Below are 24,380 nucleotides of genomic sequence, written 5' to 3'. Positions count from 1 at the left end.
TATTCCATTTCATAAGGCAATGGTCAGGCCACACCTAGTGTACTGTATACAGGTCTGGAGGCCTCATTTCAAGAAGGATGTAGAGCTGCTGGAACGAGTACAGAGAAGGGCAACAAGATTAGTGAATGGAACAAAGGGGTGCTCTTACGAAGAAAAGCTTAAGTTTTGCAAATTACAGTGTCTGGAGACTAGGCACCAGCGAGGTGATCTGATAGAGGTGTATAAAGCCTTGAATGGTTTAAGCATGCTCAATGCTGATGGGATTCTTCCTCTAGCTCAGAAAAATCACCTGAGAGGACATAAATTCAAATTGAGGAAAGACAGATGTAGGATAGACGTGAGGAAATTTGCCTTTAGCCAGCGGTGGTTGGTTGGTGGAACAGACTTCCATCCCTTGTGGTGGAGGTTGATAGCCTAAATAAGTTTAAGGCTCAGCTGGACAGGTATTTGGAACGAACAGAGGGGTGAAGTGGAAGTGGGGTTTTTTTTTTTGGCTGATGCTGCATAAGCTTGCTTTCTTGCATCAAATGCCTCTACTAATGCTAATGCTAATGCTAATTAACACTTGCATTATAAATCTGTAGTTTACTGTTTTACAGGAAAACAAAATTATTTACACAATCATAAAAATTAACATAATAAAAGGAACAGCAGACCATATCTATGAAAAATCAAACAAATAAAGCAGAATATTAAAAATCTCATTAAGTGTATTTTATGTTCATTAAGGTTAATTAATAAGTTTCATATTACACAGTACTGCCATAAATACACGGTACTGCATGTAGCCACAAAATAAAAAGACATAGGAACTCAAAACTCTGTGGGTTTATTCTTGAACACCCAAAAAAATGAAGCAACACAACACTCATTCAAAATGCCCCACCCCTTTTTTTACACAAGACCTCATACGTTCCGCACATTCATCAGTAGAAGTACGCACAACGTCCAGCGGGAAATTAGCCACAGCATGCTCCAGTGATCTCTTCAAGCTCTCCAATGTGGCATGCCTTTTACCACAGACCATCCCTTCCAAAATAGCCCAAAAACTGTAATCAAGTGGATTAAGATCTGGGCTGGCAGGAAGCCATTCGTCATGCTTGATGAACTCAGGAACATTCTCTGTCAGCCCTGTTTGGGTGATCTTTGCTTTGTGGGCAGGTGCTGAGTCCTGTTGGAAGATCCAGTGTTGACCATTAAAGAGAGTCTGATTGAGGAGTCACATGCGATTCCAGAATATCATTCAGGTACACCCTTGCACTAGTTTTCACCCCTAAACACAAAAATGAATCTTTGTTACACCTTCATAGGAGACTCCCCACCAAACCATCAGTGATTCTGGGTGATGACCCCTTTTAACAGACTGACATGCTTCTGCAGAGCTATGAGCATACATCTTGTCATTTTGATGGTTGTAACTCTCCTCAATAGTAAAAATCTTTTCATCTGTGAAGAGTATCTGTCGATGCTTACCATTCACGTACCAACTCTGCAGTGCCTCTGATCATTTTTGCCTCTGTTCCATCAGAGCTGGAGTTAGGAACTATCCTGTTCTCCTGCAGTAGGCACTCATCCCTAGATCACTTTTGATTATGCGTGACATAGATCTTGGTGATATTCCCATTTCTCTGGACACAATTTTCTGTTTTCGTAGGGGATTCCTACGAATTATGTTCTCCACTGCCTTGATAGCTGCAGGAGTCCTCACAGTTCTTGTGAGGACTCCTGGCAGACCCGGGTCTGTCATCAATTCTCTGTTGTTCATTGTACCTATCAATTGCCCTGTAGACAAATCTTCCGCTTATTCCAAGTGGTTTCAGAAGTTTGAAAATGTAGATGCATCATGTCCTGCCTTATGAAAACTTGTGACAGTAGTCCTGTTTTCTTCATCTCCCCATTACATTTTCACTGGCTTCCTTTACTAGTTGATGATACCTGTTGAAGAAAACCATACATTAGTACTACACCTGATGCAAAATCCACAACTCTGTGATATCATTTTCTATTTTTATTGGAGCCTTACTTTTGTGACAGTATTTATGGCAGTACTGTGTATAATAAGGTATAATAAGTTCATTTTACTTCCACCTGATGTTTGACTCATTTTTTGGAAGCTCACCATGAGATTCCTTAATCAGGGCTGTTGATTCAAGAGCCTGATCCTTTCTAATACTTTCAATGGCTTTCCAGATGGTTGGGTGGTCATGTCCCACAAGCCCATGGAAAGCAAGGTTCCAACTCTTGCATAGGTTGTTGGTGCAATCCTCCTCATCAATAGTTGCCTGATGGCCATTTCATAACTGTGGTGGAAACAGGAGAGGAATCATTCTCATGTGTACTGGAGGAAGTATTCCATCACGAAGAGCTGGTGGCTGGATGCGACGACAAGTGCTGAACACTTAGGTACTACTGAAATAGTCCATTAGGCCTTCCAGTCCTTCAACAAACTTGGAGGAATTTCTGAATGCCGTAGGTCACAGCATCAGATGGAAGTAAAATTAACTTTACCTTATTATAATATGAAACTTATTAATTAACCTTAATGCACTTAAAACAAACCTTACACTTAATGAGGTTTTTAATATTGTGCTTTATTTGTTTGATTTTTCATAGATTAGTGTGATGTTCCTTTTATTATGTTCATTTTTATGAACATAATAAATAATTTTGTTTTCCTGTGAAACAGTGAACTACAAATTTATAATGCATGTTAATGTATGCTACAGTACAATACTTATAATGCCTTCCTTATTGCAGGCTTATGATATAATGAGTGTAATATTTTTCATCTCAGAGAAGTGTTCCTTCTTAAAGAACCACAAATAATAAGAATAAAAATTATGGTTTATAAATTTTGTATTATTATTTGTCCTAAGGGATTTTGTCCTACTTTGTGCTTTAATTGAGGGGATTTAGTCCAAGCAGGTTTTGTCCTACACCTGTTTTAGACACAGAGAAGTTCCAGTAGTGAAGGCAGTCATACCTGATTTAAAACTTGTACTTGATCAAGTGGTTAAAATGGGCAGTTATATCAAAACTAGACCACAAAAAATATGCATTTTTGGAAAATTATGCGAGGAACTGGAGTTTGATCATTTTCTTTTAATAATGCATTCTGAGGTTCGATGGCTAAAATGGGCAGTTATATCAAAACTAGACCACAAAAAATATGCATTTTTGGAAAATTATGCGAGGAACTGGAGTTTGATCATTTTCTTTTAATAATGCATTCTGAGGTTCGATGGCTATCAAAAGGAAATGTAACTGTGTGTATGTATGAGTTGCCTGAGGAAATGCTCATCATTTTTTTCACTATAGCAATCAGAATTTTTGTGATTATTTAAGTGATGAAATTTGGGCTGTAAATTAGCTTTTATAGCAGATTTGTTCGCACAGCTAAATAAATTAAATATCAATATGCATGGCTCAGAGGAAACTTTATTCACTTCTACTCACAAATTGTTCAACTTTAAAGAATAGTTGAGTATGTGGAAAAAAAAAATGTAAGTGAAAAAATTTATATTTCTCTTGACTGCCAAAATGAATTATTCTAAAATAGTGAATGTAATAAGTGAAACATTAGCTGTGAAAGACAAAAATTGAGCTTTACTTCCCATCCCTTGATACCAAAAAATATTTGTAAGAGACCCATTGCAACAAGAACCTTCCAACGTTAGAGCTTAATTTGCAAGAAGAAGAAGAATTGGCTGAGATCCATAGTGACAAGTCACTGGAAATTCTCTTTAATAATACTAATATTAGCAAATTTTGAATCAAAATTCAAAATGAATTTCCAAAAAATTTGGAAAAGGCAATTACAATTTTATTGCCGTTTTCCACTTCCTGCTTGTGCCAAATGGGGTTTACTGCTCTATCAAGATTAAACAAAAGAGAGAGAGAGAGAGAGAGAGAGAGAGACTAAAGTTGGTAGAAGAGGAGCTTAGAGTAAGCCTATCCACAATAAATCCTCGTATTAAAAAACTGTGTGCCTCCCATCAGACCCAACTGTTTCAATGATTAAAATGTTATAATTGTATATTTTTTTGTTTTTATATAATTATGTTAATTTTTTTTATATACAGTAGAACATTGATTATCCGAACTAATTGGGACCAAGGTGGTTTGATTAATCAAATAGTTCAGATAATCAGGGGCAATCGAGCGGTACAGCCGCACAGGGCGCCAAAATTTAGGCGATGCAAAAATGCCCCACAAATTCACCGATTTGCTGTGAATCTCAAATTGCGATATGAAGTTAATTGTACGTTTCGATTCAAGCAATTTGAGCAAAATGTGGTTAATTTATTCATTTCCTAAATAAAATATTTGATTCTATCCATATTTGGTTAATTTATTCATTTCCTAAATAAAATATTTGATTCTATCCATCAACGGCTTTCATCAATTGTTTCTTTTTTAAAATATAAAAGTAAGTATTTTTCAGTTAATAGTAGTAATATAGTGCATAAACTTAATAGGAAGTTTGACAGGGCATACCAAAAAATCTTACACGGGGCACCGATAGCCCTGGGGGCCAGTTCTGCTGAGGATAGCAACGTTTCAAATGAGAGGGAAAGATAAAGCTTGCGATACAAACCTAAATAACTTCAAGTGTATCAAGATAGTAAAATATAGAAGATTACTTAGTCTCAACTGTGTCTACAGTAATGTCAAGAGTGTTGTTAATAAAATTGCTGAATATGAACTCCTGGTCAGGACAACTAATGCTGATATAATAGGGCTAACAGATGCATGGTGCCACCTGGAAATTGGCAATGATGAGTTCCACTATGGTACTTATAATGTACAGTAAACCCCCGCTATTCGTGAAGGTTACGTTCCTGAGAAATGCTGTGAATACCGAAAACACGAATACTGAGTTATGGCTCCCATAGTAATAAAGGGGTTCCGTTCCAAACTATGAAATATATAAGAAAAACTAGTCTAAAATTTTGTCTATGTATGTATTATATGTACCTTCATAATATGACTATGTACATAGACAGTACATAGTGAAATGCAAGCATATGGCATCGGAATGAAAATAAGAAACAATTTAATATTAAATGTAATATTTATTAGAAATTTCAAACCAGCACCTTTGCTAGCTAAAAAACTTATCCCGCCAGTGCTATCACCAGTTTCGCTAAAGTGTTGATAAAGAAGTTTTGCCTTTTCATGAATGATGAGTGAACTTAATGGAATTTTATTTTGAGTTCGGTCTTCTATCCACAGATTTAAAGCTTTTCCATTTTTTCTAATTTAACATCACGAGTTACAGAGCAAATTTTTGAAGCAATTAGCGCGTTTGCACGGACACTACGGCAGATTTTTTCTTCCGATTTCTTGATTGGTCATACCGTTGACTCATTGATTTTATGTTTTGCCACTGAGGAGACACTTTCACCATTAGAAATTTTATCTAATAACTCAATTTTATTCGCTAATGTCATCACCTTCTTTGATCTTTTCACATTTCCCTTTTTATTCATAGCCATATTTTGTACGGGTTAAAAAGAATTTGTCCACAATAAAGTCACTATCTTCCATTAACACACTTGCAAAACGGTATCAATTTATAAATTGATAAATTTATTCAATTTATAAGCATATAAATTAAAAGCAAACGATGAAACCTTCCATGACAAGCGCATAACACATACTGAACAAGGATTAGCGAGAAAAATCCACGCTCGCGATTTTGTCACCCCTCTCCCCCCACCACCCACTGAGTGCTGTTTTGATTGGGAAAGATAATTTTAGCCACGCCCATGTTTTTTTATGGCGGAAAATGTTCACAGCGCTTTAAAATTCACATTTTTTTAGGTTTCATTTTATATTAAATCAGCGGCCGCGAATACAGATACTGCGAATAGCGGGGGTTTACTGTATTTAGTATTGGTAATGGCCATATGGTGCAAAGAAGCCTAAGGCTTATGCTGCCCCAGCCAACAAAAAAAAAATAATAATAATAATAAAAATAAATAATAATAATAAAATAAATAAATAATAATAACAATAATAAGAGAAAAGGAAATAGGCAACCTATGCATTTCCGTCCTGCTATAGGTAACTCTCCAGCTGACCTTTGAATTTCCCCAAACTATCAGCCTCAACCATTAATGTACGTAACTTATTCTAGTAATTTAAAACTCGCTGGCTAAAATAAAACTTCCTGCAATCCAGTCTAAACATCTCTCCTTATAACTTGAATTTATGGCCCCCTAGTTCTAGAATTATTTATAACCATGAAAATTTCATCCTCATTCATTTTACTATTGCCTCTCAGAGCCTTAAATACCTCAATCAACCTGCCTCTAAGGTGCCTAGTTTCCAGGCTGTGCAACCCACGTATTTGAAGTCTTTCCTCATAAGGACATCCTTTTGCTGATCTCGCCAGGCGAATTACCCATCTCTGGACCTTTTCAAGAAGCTTGATGTCTTTTTTTAGGTGCGGTCTCCATACTTGAACAAAGTATTCCAAGTGTGGTCTAACAATAGCCTTATATAATGAGATTACCACCTTATCTCTACTAGCAAATGTTTGATAAATCATCGATAGGACACCATGAGTCATCCTTGCAACCTGTCAAATGTCGGAGAACTTCATGTCTGTCCATATCATAACTCCCAAGTCCCTTTCTTCAACTACTGACTTTAGTTCAGCTCCACCAAATGCATAAGTTATTTTGGGTTTCTGTTCCCCAGGTGTAAGACCTTGCACTTTGCTGGATTAAAGCATAGCTGCCTCTTTTCTGACCATCCCTGAAGTCTATCTAGATCACTCTGAGGATGCTCTGTTTGGCAGCGATCATTGACCACTCTACCAAACTTTACATCATCTGCAAATTTAGACATCACACTCTCTCTATCCCTTCATTGATGTCATTTATGAAAATCAAAAACAACAGTGGTCCCATTAATGATCCTTGGGGCACCCTCCCACTTCTTACATTAACCAAATCTGAGGAATAACCATTTATCACAACCCTCTGCCTCTTGCCCTGAAACCATCCTGCTATTCATCTAAAGATTTTCCCTGTGATTCCAACCTGTTTCAGCTTATAAAGTAACTGCTTATGTGGTACTGAGTCAAATGCTTTGCTGAAATCTAAATAAACAATGATTTGTTAAACATCATTTTCCCCTTTACAAAACCATGCTGCGTATCCTTCAGAATTCCATTTCTATCCGAATGATCCTGAATTCCACCCTTGATCATTGCCTCCAAGATTTTTCTAACTACTGAAGTTAGACTGACCAGTTGTTAATTTCCCACTACACTTAGAAATGCCCTTTTATATTGGCAATACATTGGCACTTTTCTAATCCAGTGGAATCTCTCTTGAGTCCAATAATGCTTTTGTAATTAGCCTCAATAGTTTGATGGACTCACTTGCCACCTCCCTTAAAATTATAGGGTATATGCCATCAACCAAAGGAGCCGTACTTGCTTGTAGGCGTGAAAGTTTTTTTCATTAAATAATCGCGAAATTTCACTATCATTAATTACATAATTTTCAGCTTCACTCCCATAATTTCTCATTGATGTGAAGAGTTTTTCTTCTGTAAATATTGATGCAAAGTAACTAGTATTTAAGGGAAGATAGAAGGGGTGGGGATAGAAGAGGATAGAAGGGGTCATGCTTCTTATCGAAGCAGCCTGATCACAAAAAAAACTTTCTGAGTCTGAAGTTACATTTGCCAGCATAGAATCTGTGTTGTGTGAATTAGCTGGAAGAAAAGGAACAATGAGAATGGGAGTAATCTACAGAGCAGAAAATTGTGAAGTATAACAAGAGTCTTTACATGCAGATGGAATGGGCAAGCAAGCATGAATGTCTTGTTATGGGTGGCTTTAATCTTCCCAGATTGATTTGAATAAGTCGGAAGGAAACTCACAATTGGGAAAAACTTTTTTCCCAATTGTGATATTATCCACAGACTCTAAAAGTAATGATATATTAAGAATAAATTTATACTTTATTACCCTACCAATTAAAAAATTAAACGATACATGAAAATCAGAAGAATGTTTTCCACAGGTTAGCAAAATAAAAATAAATTTATTCTTACGTGCATAGCTGAATTAATATATACAGTAATATGTACATACTAACTAGTTGATATTTCTGTTCACTGACATTTTGGGAGGGAGGAGTTAAAATTTAAAACAGTAAAAAAGATAAGCAATCAATAACAAAGAACGTGGCACACACAAATTGCAACTAACACGATATGTGCAAGTGAGATACGGAGTAACAAGTTAAGAAGCTTAAAAAATAGGAATGAAGAGAAGATTCTGAAAATTTATGATTTTTATATGATTGAAGATTTCATGGAAGAGGAAACACATTTTACCGTAATAACATAAAAACCCCAAAAAATCCAGCTGTCAGTATTATCGCAAATTCAATAAGATAGTTTACTATCCATTTATAATAGATTGCACTAACAGAAAAGCCCAATAAACCAGAAACTGCTAATTATTTTTATTGTTTTATGGTTGTGATCTTCATAAATCTGACCAGACCACATGGTATGATCGGAGTCAATCATTAAGTAATCTCGAGTGCTGTGATCTCCTGCCCTGATTAAACAGCGTGTTGTCCCAGTTAAGCAAAGAAAACCATGGCTATTTTCTCGATTTGGTTCTGTTTAAGATTTGTCCCAAATAAATGGCTGCCCCAATTAACCGGTGTCCGAAATAACCAGAATCCACTGTACTAGTTAAGTCCTGAAATGCTCACATTATGAAAATATCAGAAACATGGTGCCACTCAGACTTAGGGAATGAAGAATTTGAATATGGTGAGTACAATGTGTACAGAAAGGACTTTTATTTATTTATTGTACTAGGTAGTCTGCCGAAGTTTTAAAGCGCACTGCATATTTACAGTATTGTACAGACAATATCATGCAGAGACTGAGGTACAATTTTTACAAACAGTATCTTATAGATTTAAAATATCATACAAAAACATTATTGTTTAATAATATTTCTAAATTATAATTTGGCTCGTTATATATTCAATTGAGAGATTCCAATACAAATCATAGGTCTTAAATTTACTCTAACTCAGGACACTCAAGTCATCAAAATAATAATGTCCTCTAGTGAATAAAAATAAAATCCAGCTCATAAATCCAATTCACAGATCTGATATAGATCCTTATATTCAAATAATAACTCATGCCGCCAAAAAATTCTTAAATTTTGCCCAAATAATTGATACCACTAAAGAGAAGCTATACAGGACAGGAGAGGGAGATAGGAGTTATGTTTTTGGTTAATAAGCACATAGAATCTTAGATAGTGCACCTGATTGATGTTGGTTGCTATTGTAATGTGGAGTCAATTTGGAGTAACATAAGTGCTGAGAAAGGAAACAAAGAGGAGAGTAGGAGTTTATTACAGGATAAATCAATGTGATGAGTATGATTAATAACTGTATAGACCAGAATGTCTTATAATGGAGAATTTTAACTTTCCAGATGTTGAATGGAACTTTTGGGTTAGTCACTCATACAGTAGCAGAACATTTCTGGATTTATTGACTGACGTACTTTCTACACTAGCACATTAGAGAGCAACAAGAGAAAGTAATACTCACTCTTTTTATCTGATTATCAGCAGTGACTCTTCATGCATTAAGAATCTTTAGATAAAGGAAATACTACTATCATACAAGGAACTTTTCAAATACCCCTTTCTACAATGGGAGTTTGAAAAGTTCCTGGCCTGAGTATGAAGGGTTTATTTGAGGAGTTTAGTAACACATTACTTTTCAACATAGTCCCTTCCCCTTTGGAGTCAATACACTTTTGCCACCGATGCTGTGTTGATTCATCTGAGAAGGAAGTTTTCTCTTTGGCCTCCTGGAATGCATCCACTGCAGAAATGACATCACTGTTGATGGGAAAATGGATGCTAGCAGGTGTTTTTTCCAAGTTAAGAAATAGGTGGAAGCGTGACATTGCTAGATTTGGTGAATGTGTGGATGGCCCAAGGTTTCAAAGCCATCCTCATGTGCAACCATGGCAGTGACTGACTTGTGAGCGAGTGCATTGTCCTGGTGGAACAAGACTTCTTTGAGTTTTTCTTGGCATTTGTCTATGATGTTTTCACACAAATGCTTCTTGCAAGGCATTTGTGTGGAAACTCCAGTACCATCCCAAAAACTGAATTACACTGAGAGAATTCAAAACCTGCCTGATCATCCAACATGGAAATATAATCCATGTATAATCCTATGATCGTGTATAATCCATGTTATGAAATGTCATTTAGAAACAATCCAAAGATTTGCAAACCAGCCATTATCCAACTAAAAGAGTTGTTTATGGAATGGAATATAAACATAGACAGAATCCTCTATGATAATTCCATTTTCCATTCGCCATGGGAAATCAGTGTACCTGACTGTGACACTCGTGCAATGGAAAAAATCTCAAAACAACAAATCAGACAGTTACATTCTGCATGCTTAATGCAATACTAGAACTGTATGCATCTATACATCAACAGCTCTAAAGCAGACACATGTAGGAGCTACAGTAGTCCTACCAAATGATACAATTATTTCTCAGTATCTTCCAGTAGAATGCTTCTTTCTACACTATATATATATAACTGTAATATTATGTTACAATAAAAAGAAATGGAGGTATGCCAGTAGTGAGGCAAACCAGTAGAGCAAAGAATTTAACATGCAAAAGTAAGGTTAGAGTAAAGTTGGGGAAACATTATTTAGAAAATAGTCCTAATTAAATGAGAATGTAGTGGCGCCCCCCCCCCCCATGATAAGCACCAGTTTCCGAAACACGTGAAATATCACATATGTAAATGTAATCTGCCAACAATACAGAAATTAAGTTTAAATAGCGAAGGAAGGAAGGTTAAAATAGAGAAAAGAGTAGAACAAACTATAATAACGAATTGAATTGGAAAGACTGACTGTTATGCCCCCTCTCATCAGTGGATCACTAGGCCATAATAGTCCTGGAAACAGAATGATACAATGAAATTTAATGGCGCTCCCCTCTGATGGGCACCAGGTCCAAATTTATGCGAAATATCACGAGCAGAGATTGCGAACAACTACAATAAAATAAAATATAACAAAAACAAAAATAGACTGATAATAAACAAAAATAGGTTAGTCTATTTTTGTTTTTGTTATATTTTATTTTATTGTAGTTGTTCACATCTCTGCTCGTGATATTTTGCATGAATTTGGACCTGGTGCCCGTCAGAGGGGGCGCCGTGAAATTTCATTTAATTGGCTATTCAAAATTTAATTGATTATATTTTATTATCTTTGTATTTAGACTTCTAAATTATCTTTGAGAGTTTCTGCTACAATAATTTTATTCTCTTCCCTCCCTGTTGGTTTGATCGCTATGTATAATTTCACAATTTTCGCTCTTCTGCCTTGCCTTTTTCTTTTTTTTTTAATCACTATTCTCACTTAAGTTTATATCTTAAGCGTCATGTAGAGGAAAATGCTTTTCGCTGCCTCTTATGCTTTACTCCCCTTTTTATGTAAGATTCAGTTTTCAATTATTTCAAATGTAAGTGTGTATATATATATATATATATACACACTTTTTCATATATATATATATATATATATATATATATATATATGAAATATGAGATATAATAAGGTGTTAAAACATGAAGTTTCGCATAAAGTAATAGTGGAAATATAAAAATAAATAAGATATGACAAATGCACCTGAGCACGCAAAGCAACCGTAAAGGATGTAAAAGGTTATATGTGTATGGTTAAATTAATAAGCCAATTAAGTGTGAAGATGGAAGTGTAAATTACACAAAATGCCAAAAGATTAATAAGAAAAGCACAGCAGAAAAATGAAAAATTGTAGGTGTGAAAAAGAATGTGAATATCCTATGTCAGGGATGGTGAAACTTTTTAAGGGTGCATGCCAAAATTGGCTAAATCTTTTTAAAAAACTATCCTTGCATATCACACAGAATTTTGCAAAGTATAATAGAACGTCAATTATCCGAACAACCATCACCCCACCCCCCAAAAAAGTACAGTATCCACTTTTACTGCACTGCTTGTTATGCTGAAATATTACTCCTTCCGCTTAATAAATTTGAAGGTTTCCACTCACACGGAGGCCTTCACTGCACTAGAAACTGCAATGACATGGTGAGCAACAGTCTGAATGCAGTTCTATCTATGGAGATGCTGCTATTAAAGAGGGTGAGAAACCTCACCGCGAACAAAAGACGATCTTGCATGATTCAAAGAAAAATTCAAGATTACATATTTTGAAAAATAAACCTTTCCAAGATTCATTTGTGTGCAATTACTTGTGTTTGTTTATTTCTGTTTATGTAAAAACAAGTGTGGTTTATAGTTGAAACCATGTAAAAGAATTAGATAATTTCAAAATAAATATAATATACAATTGTTTCTAAAAAACGTTTTGGTAATTATTTACAAATTATTTCTTAAATCAATTATTTTTTATAATACTTCATATTTCAAAATACCTTGCATACAATAATTTAATTGCAAATCCAATTACACTTTGTTTCGTATAAACTGGGTATTCTCATGTATATTTGCTTATCTGAACGATTTAATTAACCGAACCAACTTTGGTCTTAATTAGTTCGGATAATCAACGTTCTACTGCATTGTTATCTTTCTCATACGTTTTACTTGACAAAAGCGTAACTGAAAAAAGAATGAAATAAACAACATTATTTCAAAGATGCTTTAATAGAGGTATTCAAAAAAAAATCCTTCATAACAAAAGTGTAACTTTTAGCTTACAGAACAAATTTAATATAAAATGATAAAGCCTCTCTTATATTATATATTATAAATATAAAACATAAATGTGACTTCTGTTGCTGAACCATTGACGACAGATACTTTACATCAGGATTACACTTTAACTTTTAGAGCTATGCATGCAGCACTAGTTTCATCCTTAAGACTACTTCTATGACTAGCCTTAACAAAGTTCAACACTGAGAACAATGACCCACAAGCAGTAGTGAGCTATAGTGGGCTCGTGAGAGCCCATTGTTATTTTTTTTTTTAATTTGCAAGCCCATTGTTGAGACAATCATTTATTTTACAAATGAAATTCTGAATGCAATTATTGAGTATCCAGAGCTGAAACTACAGTGGGGGCGAGTGGGGTCCCATTCCCAGCATTTTCATGGCGCAATCGATCGGTTATGTATTTTAAAATTGCTTCATTTTTGATTTAATTACAGTCGGACCTCTGTTTAATGAACTCCTTTATAGCGAATTTTTTTGATTCCCATTGGTAATTACATTTAAAATAGTTTCCGTTGAACGAAGAAAATTTCCATGTAACAAACGGATTAGGAGAGAACGTTTTGTATGCATTGTTCTCACCTCTGGCCTTTAGGTAATTAGAAAGTGCGAATTAAGGATGAAAGGGATTATGGTGTCCGTAAAACCTATGCAGTCACATACTGAGAAGTCGCGCTAGTCAACTTGCTTTCCATAGCCAGTCAGAGGATTAAGAAGATTCTCGACACGCATTATAGTCTCTGGTCAATGTATGTTGTGATTCCCCTACTTCGACAAACACACGTTTTTCGGAGAAGTTAGTGATCCATGCCTTCCAGTAAATTTCTCCTGTCTATGTTTACATTGTCACAGTAGCTGAATATCTGTATGATTCCAACATTTTGCGTTGTATTCAAAGAACTAGTGAGAGTAGCAATGTAGAAGTGGCGGGGGGGGGGGGTTGAGGCAACTAAGATATTATATAAATTTTACGAAGATGAAATGTTGGCAGATTTTGAAACTTTGTTGAGCCTTTCACTGTGTAGAAAATGTTCTAAAATATAATGGCATACAGGCAATAATTTAAAAAAAAAAAAAAAACTGTATCACCAATCTCCAATAAACTAGCACGAATTAAGAATGATTGCTAAAGAACTTGATGTGGAACTATAAAGATCGGTCTTGTGTTCGGGCCACAATGAGCAGCGTTTAGCTTGCAGGCGGCAATTGTGGGTTGGAGGAATCATTCTGCTTTCTGCAAACATTTTGAATCAGAAGTTAAATATTCTGGATTACTAAATCGACTTTTAAATTTGGAATTTCTTACCTATTTAGCACTAATGATCGACATCCTGCAGGAGCTCTCTTATCTTTCAGAAGCTTTACAGAATCACAATGGTAAAAGCATATAAATTAATTATTCGAACTATCAGTGCTATTGCTAATTTGAAAAATTTTGAAGGAAATTATGAAGCTAAAATTGAGAGCATGTTGAAGTGGAAAGAATTTGAAGGAATCAAAATCGAAAGTAAAAAAATTACCTTGTGACAACTTATTAAATGTATTGTTTTATCCTTAAAGGATAAGTTATTACTGCAACAGGGTGATTTTAAATTAAAGAAAATAACAATACCATTGAAAGAAATTTTAAACATATGCTACCCAAAATCGTGGAATGTGAAATAACTTTCGTCTTGGTGGCAAGACGGTGAAAACTGAATAAGAAATTTAAGTTTTCTGATAAAATATGAAATAAAAATTAATGATTTTAGAGATTTTGTCGAAGATCGTATATCTTTTAATATCGAGTGAAATTACCTTTTCAATTAAAAAAGCCTGAAAATATCTTTGAAACCATTGCGATTAGCAGTTCTGAAGCTGAGCGAGCTTTCAGCGTAATGAATAATATTGAGTGAATGAATGAATAATGTTGACAGTTAAACATGTTGCAGATTGGAAAACCACTGCTTCAATTTGAACCGGATCATTATGTCAAATCATTCCTCTGTAATCATTGCTCATCTATTGAGCAAAGCAGAAGATCGACAACAAATATTAATAAAGAAGTAAGAAGTAAATTCTATATGGCAATTTTTAGAATGAATTTTTCTTGAGTATTTGTGAAATAACTTTTTTTCATGTAATCTGTGATTTTTGTGTACTTTTCTAGAAAGTTTGTTTTTATATTGTGGAATTCTTTGTGATATTTTTTGTTATTTGTGATATGGGAAATATTTCGTGTTATTTTTTATTCGCAATATTAAAATTTTATCATGAAAAAAATGTATCCATTATATTTCCCTAGTTGTTAAAAAAAAATGATGAATAAAAAAGTTGTGTGTGTGTGTGTCGAGCACACGCTGTAGATGGTTTAAGAAATTTAAGTTTTCTGATAAAATATGAAATAAAAATTAATGATTTTAGAGATTTTGTCGAAGACAGTTTATCTTTAAAATCAAGTGAAATTACTTTTACAATTAAGAAAGCCTGAAAATATCTTTGAAACCATTGCGATTAGCAGTGCTGAAGCTGAGCAGCTTTCAGCGTAATGAATAATATTGAGTGAATGAATGAATAATGTTGACAGTTAAACATGTTGCAGATTATAACATCTAAATGGAAAACCATTGCTTCAATTTGTTCGGATCGTTACATCAAATCATTCCTCTGTAATCATCGCTTAGCTATTGAGCAAAGCAGAAGATTGACAACAAATATTAATAAAGAAATTTATTATTATTAATTAAAATTAATAATAATTAATAATAATAACAAATACAAAGTCTATATGGCAATTTTTAGAATAAATTTTTCTTGAATATTTGTGAAACTTTTTTTCATGTAATCTGTGATTTTTGTGTACTTTTGCTAGAAAGTTTGTTTTTATATTGCGCAATGCTTTGTGATAATTTTTGTTATTTGTGATACGGGAAATATTTCATGTTATTTTTTATTCGCAATATTAAAATTTTATCATGAAAAAAATGTATCCATTATATTTCCCTAGTTGCTAAAAAAATTGATGAATAAAAAAGTTGTGCGTGTGCTGAGTATGTGCGGTAGATGGTTTATGCAAAACATCCTTCGTGTTTCTTTTAGGTATTTTGATTTGTATATATAGATTACGAAATAAAAGAGCTTTTTTATAGTAAATATTTTATTGATCATTCTCAGATTTTCATAATTTCTGGAAGAAAAGATACAATGGATTTATGATAACTAAAGTAAGAGATCTATACTTGCGTGTGCAACGTATCTAAATAGCTCTGTAAAATAGCACCGATTGATGTACCGATCTTGCAGTTGAAGCGACATACGCAACTGTTACGGGAACCTAACAATAGAATGTAACGAAAATGCGAGATGAAAAAAGAAATTGTTGACAAATATTTTTATTGTTGCAGTCATACTTGCTGAGTAAGTATGATTGTGACATCATACCATTCAAAAATTCTAAAAGGTTAGAACTCCAGACACTGTCGTATCCAGTTATCATCATAAGGCGAGGCATGACAACCAGGTTTTTAAGGGTTTTTTTTAGATAGACATAGGAACGTTTTACACATTCACTTATATGCATGGTTAAGGGGGTAATAAGCCACATCCGCTTCTGACTCGAGATATCATACCGGTCACGAAAAATGCGTTGTGCTCTAATCACGCTGCTAGTAGTGTGAGCGTGGGAAGCGCCTCTAGTGGAAGCGGCGGATGATGTCATTTCCGTGACTGATAAAATTTACTCGGTAGAAAGTTGGAAAAACTGCGAGCCCATTGTTAAAATATTCACAGCTCACCACTGCCCACAAGAATGTGTTGATGAGAAAATTGTTAGTAATGCTGTTTAAAGATTTTTTTTAAACAGACAAAAGTTTCAGGAATGGAATTCCAAACTTTTAATACCTCATTTTCTGCAGTTACTAATCCTGTCACTAATAGTTCCCTTTCAATATTTTCTAACTCAGCTCTGAGGTGGATAAATTTTTGCCTCCAAATTGAGCTGCTCTGAAAATCAATTGCAAAATCATCCAGTTTGATCCACAAACATTTTCAGGTTCAGTTCGGCTAGTTTTACACTGTCTTCAAACTTAATGAATTTTGCAGTCTTCCAATTCTCTGAACTTGACAAATCTGAAGAAAACTGTTCAATTGTTGACTCGGGTTTTTTTTTTGGGACGCTCTGAATTCTGCATGCCCAAAAAATTTGTATATGTGCCCCTTCGGGAACGCGTACCATAGGTTCACCATCCCTGTCGTATGTATTATAATGAATTAGATAAAATTATAAGCTGAATTGTAAAGCCAATTAGAGAGGGTGACATGTAAAGTATAAATGATTAAATTAATAAAGGTAATAGTAACTAGCGTCAGATACAGATTTGGCTATAAGTCGTAAAAATGGGGGTAGGGTAAATATGCAATAAAATCTGATGTTAGCCAAAGTAAATATTGATACATGATCAGATATTTCATCAGGGGACTACACCTGATCATGCATCAAGGACTGCATTTCTATACTTGTCCATAACTGTGGAAGAGAGAAAATTTAAGAATAAACCAAGTGGGATCAAAAGGGGGAAAGCAGTATAACTCCCACAAAGTATGGACAAGGTTAGTCCATATATAGCATCAGCTAAATGAGAAGCATTCTTCCCTGAATGCTTCTCATTTTGAATTTTCTGTTGATCCCAAAAAAAAAAAACTGCATTAGACCACTGTATTCACCATTGTGAAAGCAAATTTACCCTCGACAGTAGTTATGTCTTTATGGAAATTCCACATTATCACACTGAACACTGCCACCCAGAATGTCTTTTACCTGCAGATTCTTAATGCCCAAAGAATCCCTGCTAATAATCAGATCAAGGGCATTGCTTCCTCTTGTTGCCTCTCTAACATGCTGCTGTAGAAAACAGTTGTCCAGTAAATCCACAAGCCTTGCTAGTGTGTGAGTGATCAACACACACACACACACACAAGTTCCACTCAATGTCTGGAAAGTTAAAAACCTATAAGACATTCTGATTTACTGGCCCATTCAATTTTCTCCATAAAGCTGTCGTACTGATCACCAGTGTTCTCTCCAGAAAATTTTGCTAGCTGGGTGGCATTATGAAGTAGCCGGGTGGGGAAGTGTATTAATTCTCAATATTATAAAATTTTCTGTTATAAATGTGACTTAAGCGATCCAGAGCAAAAATTAATTGCATAATTTAACATTATATGCTCCTGTTTCATTGACCTCGATCTCATAGTATGTTCGAATTAATATTGATCGAGATCAGTGGGCAGTACCATACGGTACCATGAGAATCATTTAAATTTTAGCCGGGCAGTCAGTTAAATTCACCAGGTGGTGCGCCCATTTAATAAGTCTTGGGGAGAACACTGTATCACAGTCGTTAGGCCACGTCTCTGATATCCCTACAATGTCTGTATTTGATGACTTGTTCGTACTTCAAATCACCAAATTTATTTACAATGCTCCTAGCATTAGTTTACATGCAAGTATAGATGGACCTGTTCTTACTGTTAGTTACCATAACACAGCCCATGTACTTGTTCAATGATGGCCTACAGCAGCACTTGAAATCCCAGACACCTTGTTCTCCATGCTGCTGCATGTTCTGATAGAAGCAAAGCAAGAGTCACTGTCATTTCCCTGTGGCTCTAGTTAATCCATTAGTCTGTGTAACCCCCCCCCAAGTTAGCAGTTTTCTAACACACCTAACGCTGCCTTGATAGCATCTGTGCATATTCTACCCCACAAGCCTTGCACAGTTGCTGTCTCTGCAGGACCAAATTGACTAACAAGGCTCTCAATATGTACTCCCTTTATCATGTCTGTACATGATAAAGGGAGTACATATTGATTGGGACAGACACTAGGTGGACCAACCTTCCTGAATACTTTGCCTTTCAAAATTGCATTAAAGTTAAAAATGTTTCACATTTTTAATTCCAAGATTTTTTTTTTTTTTTTTTAAATACGGTCCTCTGTTACAGTGTAGTGTGTGAGAGGACCATATTCAGTGAACACTTGCCACTCATTTGTAGAGCTGTGAATTGAATTTCTTACAAACTTGAAGAATTTTTAAAGAGTTCTTCCTTTGGGTTGTGGTTAGCTAATCTCAGAGAATGTAAGCTTCTTCCCCCTGCTCGGAAACATTATCTACTTCCCTCTGTGTTCCTTCCCCCAAGTATGTACATGTAAATTAATCCCCCCACACATTTTACAGACATAATATATCAGTAAAGACAGTATGAGTTTGCTTTCTGTGATAACAATAGTCAGTCTTCCGAAACAAGCAACCATAGATGGAAATAAGAATGAGAAAGGATGGAAGCAGGGGAATGCATATTTTAGTGTGTTGTGGGTATTGGTGTTTCTTAAAGAAGTAATTATGCCATAAATTATGATCAAGCTTCATTATCTATGTTGCCATATTTTTAAGTGTTTGTATATATTTCATACAATATAATTTTAAATATTGACCTGACTTTTGAGGACTAGCACATGGTTGGTTGAATCTTAATTTTGTTTGCCGTTCAGAACCAAATATTTTCAGTGTTTTGGATAATATCTTCCATCTCTAATAACTTAAGTGGTTGACTCCAATTTCTAGATTACGCCACTTTCTTATAAAATTTCTTTTAAAAACTTTTAAAGTCAGTCCCTTTGACTGACCAATAATGATTTTTTTTTTTTTTTTACAAAGCAATTAAACCTGTCTCAAATCTGATTGCAAGTTGCAGGATAATAGTACTGAGAGCTGATTAATAGCATCCCTGTTAAATGATAGGTTCTGTTTGCAGAACCTATGTTTGTAGAACTTGTGTTCTACAAACATAGAACATGTCTGTTTGTAGAACTTGTGTTGAATATGAGAAGTTTATTTATTGTTACACTTCAGAGGATACAAAGAAAAATGCAAAAGTTTTAAGTTAATCAAAGATGAGAAATTATAATTAAATTTAAACTGTAGGTAATAATATTTTATCAATAAAGCATTATGATAAGTTTTTGGGAGTTTATTTATACCATTTAAAATATTTCTGTATTATGAATCTGAAATTTCATTTAAAATTTATATTTCATAAATTTCAGCTTGGTCCTGATGGAAAACATCATATTAGGATGGGTAAACTAAATCTTGTAGATTTGGCAGGCAGTGAAAGGCAAATTAAAACAGGAGCAGTGGTAAGTTTAATAAAGCATTCCTGGCACTAAAATTAATATTCACAACTTTAAAAAATAGCAACTTTAAAAAAAAAAAAAAAATTCTGTTTTGTATGTGTTTTTTTTTTACATATTTTATTCCTTAAAGAGAATAATAGCAAAGCTTAACTAATGGTACTCACCTCAGTTAATTTAAACTTTGCTGTTATTCTCTTTAAGTCAAATTTCAAAATAATGGTACATTAAGAAGCTCTATCAATTAATCAAAAATTTTATTCCTGTAATTATCTTTTTCTGCTTGGAGCTCATATTTTGATTTGTGTACTAGTTGTACTTATGCCAAATTGGGTACAAAATATACTTCAGTAAATTATTACCATTATTTAAATTAATGTTAGATATTTATTCTGCATATTACTTTTCATCCATCACATTTACCTTCTATGGATTGAATCCACATTTTACCTTTGTGTAATTTATGACCTTGCCTTCATGATTTTCTGTTGTGTTTTTCATGGTTAATTCATGTTAATTCTGTTCCCATCTAACTTATATATTTATTGTATGTAGTTTTCCTATATTTTCCTATATCATTAATCTGTGCAGGGTTGAAAAATCAACCCTGCACAGATTAAAATTTTGTTGACTATCAGATTGTCATTGGATATAAGAAATGTGGTCTGGTCACCAAAAAGAACCAATAAACAGAAAAATACTGACTGTGCCAATTCTCCTTGAATTATGACAGCTGAGATTCTCCTAATAAATCTTTTTTTTTTTTTTTTTTTTTCCAACTTATAGCACTGTCAAAATTATGCATGAATTGCACTGCTTTGACCAAAAATTAATAAAAGTCATAACATAGCTCTTTTAAAAGAAAAACTTGTGTATGTTTTGTTGTTCAGTATTCTGTTGCATATAATTTCCTCTAATAATCAATACTGAACAGATGTGCAACTTAGCAATGTACTTAAGAGAAACAAACTCGGTTCTACCATGTGTCCTTCTCAAACAATTTGTTTCAGCCAGAATTCTGTCAACCATTATGCACAAAAAAAGTTTATTCATTTAGCATAACATATAATAATACAACGTTGTATAACATATATAAAACTACAATATTGTATAAAATATAAACAATAGCTTTATATTTCTGAAAGTGTGGGTTGTTAAAATTTTATAAAATATAAACAATAGCTTTATATTTCTGAAAGTGTGGGTTGTTAAAATTTTATAAAATATAAACAATAGCTTTATATTTTATAAAATTTTAACAACCCACACTTTCAGAAATGTGGAATAGTAAATATAGTCAGTCATTACTTTGCACTTGTTAATATGTCAAGTTTTTTTTTTTTTTTTTTTTCCTAACCTATAGCACTGTCAAAGTTATGCATGAACTGCTGTGACCAAAAATTAATAAAAGTCATAACACAGCTTTTTTAAAAGAAAAACTGGTGTATGTTTTGTTGTTCAGTATTCTGAACAACAAAAGTTGTTCAGAATAATGAACATATATACAGGGTGTCTCAAAAATACACGGCATAACTTCAGGAATGAGTTCCTCATATGTAGACAATAAAAATATTTTATATCAACATAGTTCCGGAAATGCTTGGTTCCCGAGTTATTAACCGGAATGTCCTATCTCCCTCAGGTGATATAGGCGCCTCTGTAGCCAGGTGGGAAGGAGCAGCAGTGCGTAGCACACGCTTCTTGATTAGACCGGGGTTCGAGCCCGTCACCATCAAATACGGAGGATGCGGAAAGGTCGAGGAATGACCACCGCACATTCCGGAGCAATATGGCCTTAGTTGCTAATGCTCCTAAAAACCAAACAACAAACCCTCAGGTGATAAGCACATTTCATGCATGGTGGCACTCCTGCACATTTCAGCCACCTAGCCTGCAATTACCTGAATCGAAGGTTTCCTGGTCGGTGGATAGGTAGAGGTGGACCAACTGCCTGACCTCCGCACTAATCTGATTTAAACCCACTAGATTTCTTCTTGTGGGGCCATTTAAAGTCATTGGTGCATTCGACTCCGGTACCTGATGTGGAAACTCTCCGCAATCGAATTGTGGCAGGTTGTGAGACAATATGAAACATGCCAGGAATTTGGCATCGTCTTCGCAAGTCCACGAGATGTCGATGTGAGGCCTGTATTCAGGCAGAAGGTGGACATTTTGAACAATTGTTATAAGGTGATGTGAACAGTTAAGTGTCATAGACAGACCTTCAAAACTCGGAAACCAAGCATTTCCGGAACTATGTTGATATAAAATATTTTTATTGTCTACATATGAGGAACTCATTCCTGAAGTTATGCCGTGTATTTTTGAGACACCCTGTGTATATATATATATATATATAAATAAATTAGAATAAGAATTTAAAAAATAAATAAAATAAAAAAATTAATAATAAAAAATAATGCCAGCAGCATGGCAAGACAGAAAAGTGAAAATAGTCAAAATTAAACATAATGATCAAACCAACAGGGAGGGAAGAGAGGGGTAACAAGAGTAAAAATATTGCAGCAGAAAATCTCTAAGATAATTTAGAACATCTAAATGTAAAGATAATAAAATAATAATCCATTAAATTTCAAATGCCAATTAAAAAAATTTAACGACGCCCCCTCTGATGGGCACCAGGCCCAAATTTATGTGAAATATCACCAACAGAGATGTTTGTTGTTGTTTGTTATTTGGTTTTTAGGAGTTAGCAACTAAGGCCATATTGCTCTGTGAATATGCGGTGGTCATTCTCTTGACCTTTCTGCATCCTCCGTATTTGGCGGTGACGGGCTCGAACCCCAGTCTAATCAAGAAGCGTGTGCTATGCACTGCTTCTCCCTCCCACCTGGCTACGGAGGTGCCCAACAGAGATGTAAGCCACTACCATAAAATAAAACAATAATAAACTGACCATTATGCCCCATCTCAACAGAGGACCACAAGGCCAATAATGGTCAGGGAATCTCTGCATTTCGATCACTAGACAAATTGCCGCAAAGATGAGTCGATTGAAAATCAGTCTGCCGCTCGATCCCCAGATCAAACTGCCAATGCAGAGGACTTGAATAGTGGTGGTCCTTTTGCAGCAAAAATTAAAAATACAACAGATATGATCACTCCAATGCAAAGCCACACCACTGACAAAAAGTAATCTTAACCAGATTATATAGATGACTAATGAACTATGGATGGCAGCACAGGTGCAGTGTCAGAAAATCCGCCCACTATTGTCATGTGATAAAATTATACATATATTTGAATAATGTTTGAAATAGTTGAAAACTGAATCTTTCATAATAAAAAAATAATAATAATAAAATAAAAAAGGTAAAGCAAACATCAAAGGCAGCAAAAAGCATATTCCTCTACATGATGCTTGAAATATAACAATAAAAATAAATTAGAATAAGAATTTTAAAAAATAATAAATAAAATTAAAAAAATAATAAAAAATAATGCCAGCAGCATGGCAAGACAGAAGAGTGAAAATAGTCAAAATTAAACATAACGATCAAACCAACAGGAGGGAAGAGAGGGGTAACAAGAGTAAAAATATTGCAGCAGAAAATCTCTAAGATAATTTAGAACATCTAAATGTAAAGATAATAAAATAATAATCCATTAAATTTCGAATGCCAATTAAATAGAAATTTAACGGCGCCCCCTTGGAACAGTTTCCAACTATTTCAAACGTTATTCAAATATATGTATATTTATATCCCATGACAGTATTGGGCGGATTTGTTAACGCTGCACCTGTGCTGCCATCCGTAGTTCATTATTGGTCTATATAATCTGGTTAAGATTACTTTTTGTCAGTGGTGTGGCTTTGCATTGGAGTGCTCATATCTGTTCTATTTTTAATTTTTGCTGCATCAGAACCACCGCTATTCAAGTCCTCTGCATTGGCGGTTCGATTTGATTCTTTCGATGATTCGACTGATCTTTCGATCGACTCGCCTTTGTGACGATTTGTCTAGTGATCGAAATGTAGCGATTCCCTGACCATTATTGGCCTTGTGGTCCTCTGTTGAGATGGGGCGTAATGGTCAGTCTATTATTGGTTTATTTTTGTTTTATTTTATGGTAATGGTTTACATCTCTGTTGGTGATATTTCATATAAATTTGGACCTCTGGTGCCCGTCAGAGGGGCACCGTTAAATTTCTATTTAATTGGCATTCGAAATTTAATGGATTATTATTTTATTATCTTTACATTTAGATGTTCTAAATTATCTTAGAGAGTTTCTGTTGCAATATTTTTACGCTTGTTACCCCTCTCTTCCTTCCCTGTTGGTTTGATCGTTATGTTTAATTTTGACTATTTTTGCTCTTCTGTCTTGCCATTCTGCTGGCATTATATTTTATT

The 24,380-nt window shown here is 34.5% G+C and overlaps 1 protein-coding gene across 5 annotated transcripts in view; it reads left to right on the top strand.

The window, feature by feature from the left end:
- LOC150086120 (kinesin-like protein KIF3B) overlaps positions 1 to 24,380 on the top strand; it is a 297,164-nt gene that overhangs the window by 133,062 nt on the left and 139,722 nt on the right. For all 5 annotated transcript variants that reach the window (XR_016546957.1, XM_090373729.1, XM_090373728.1 and 2 more), the window contains one exon: positions 19,918 to 20,010. Coding sequence is in view for 4 of the 5 variants with exons in the window: in XM_090373729.1 (XP_090229855.1) it covers positions 19,918 to 20,010 (93 nt within the window). In the remaining variant the exon portion in view is untranslated. The remainder of the gene's footprint in view (positions 1 to 19,917; positions 20,011 to 24,380) is intronic.

Source organism: Mastigoproctus giganteus, chromosome 5 (assembly GCF_048544385.1).
Source record: "Mastigoproctus giganteus isolate SK-2022 chromosome 5, ASM4854438v1, whole genome shotgun sequence".
Lineage (NCBI taxonomy): Eukaryota > Metazoa > Arthropoda > Arachnida > Uropygi > Thelyphonidae > Mastigoproctus > Mastigoproctus giganteus.
The sequence above is the reverse complement of the archived record's forward strand: the minus strand, read 5'-3'. Positions and strand labels throughout refer to the sequence as shown.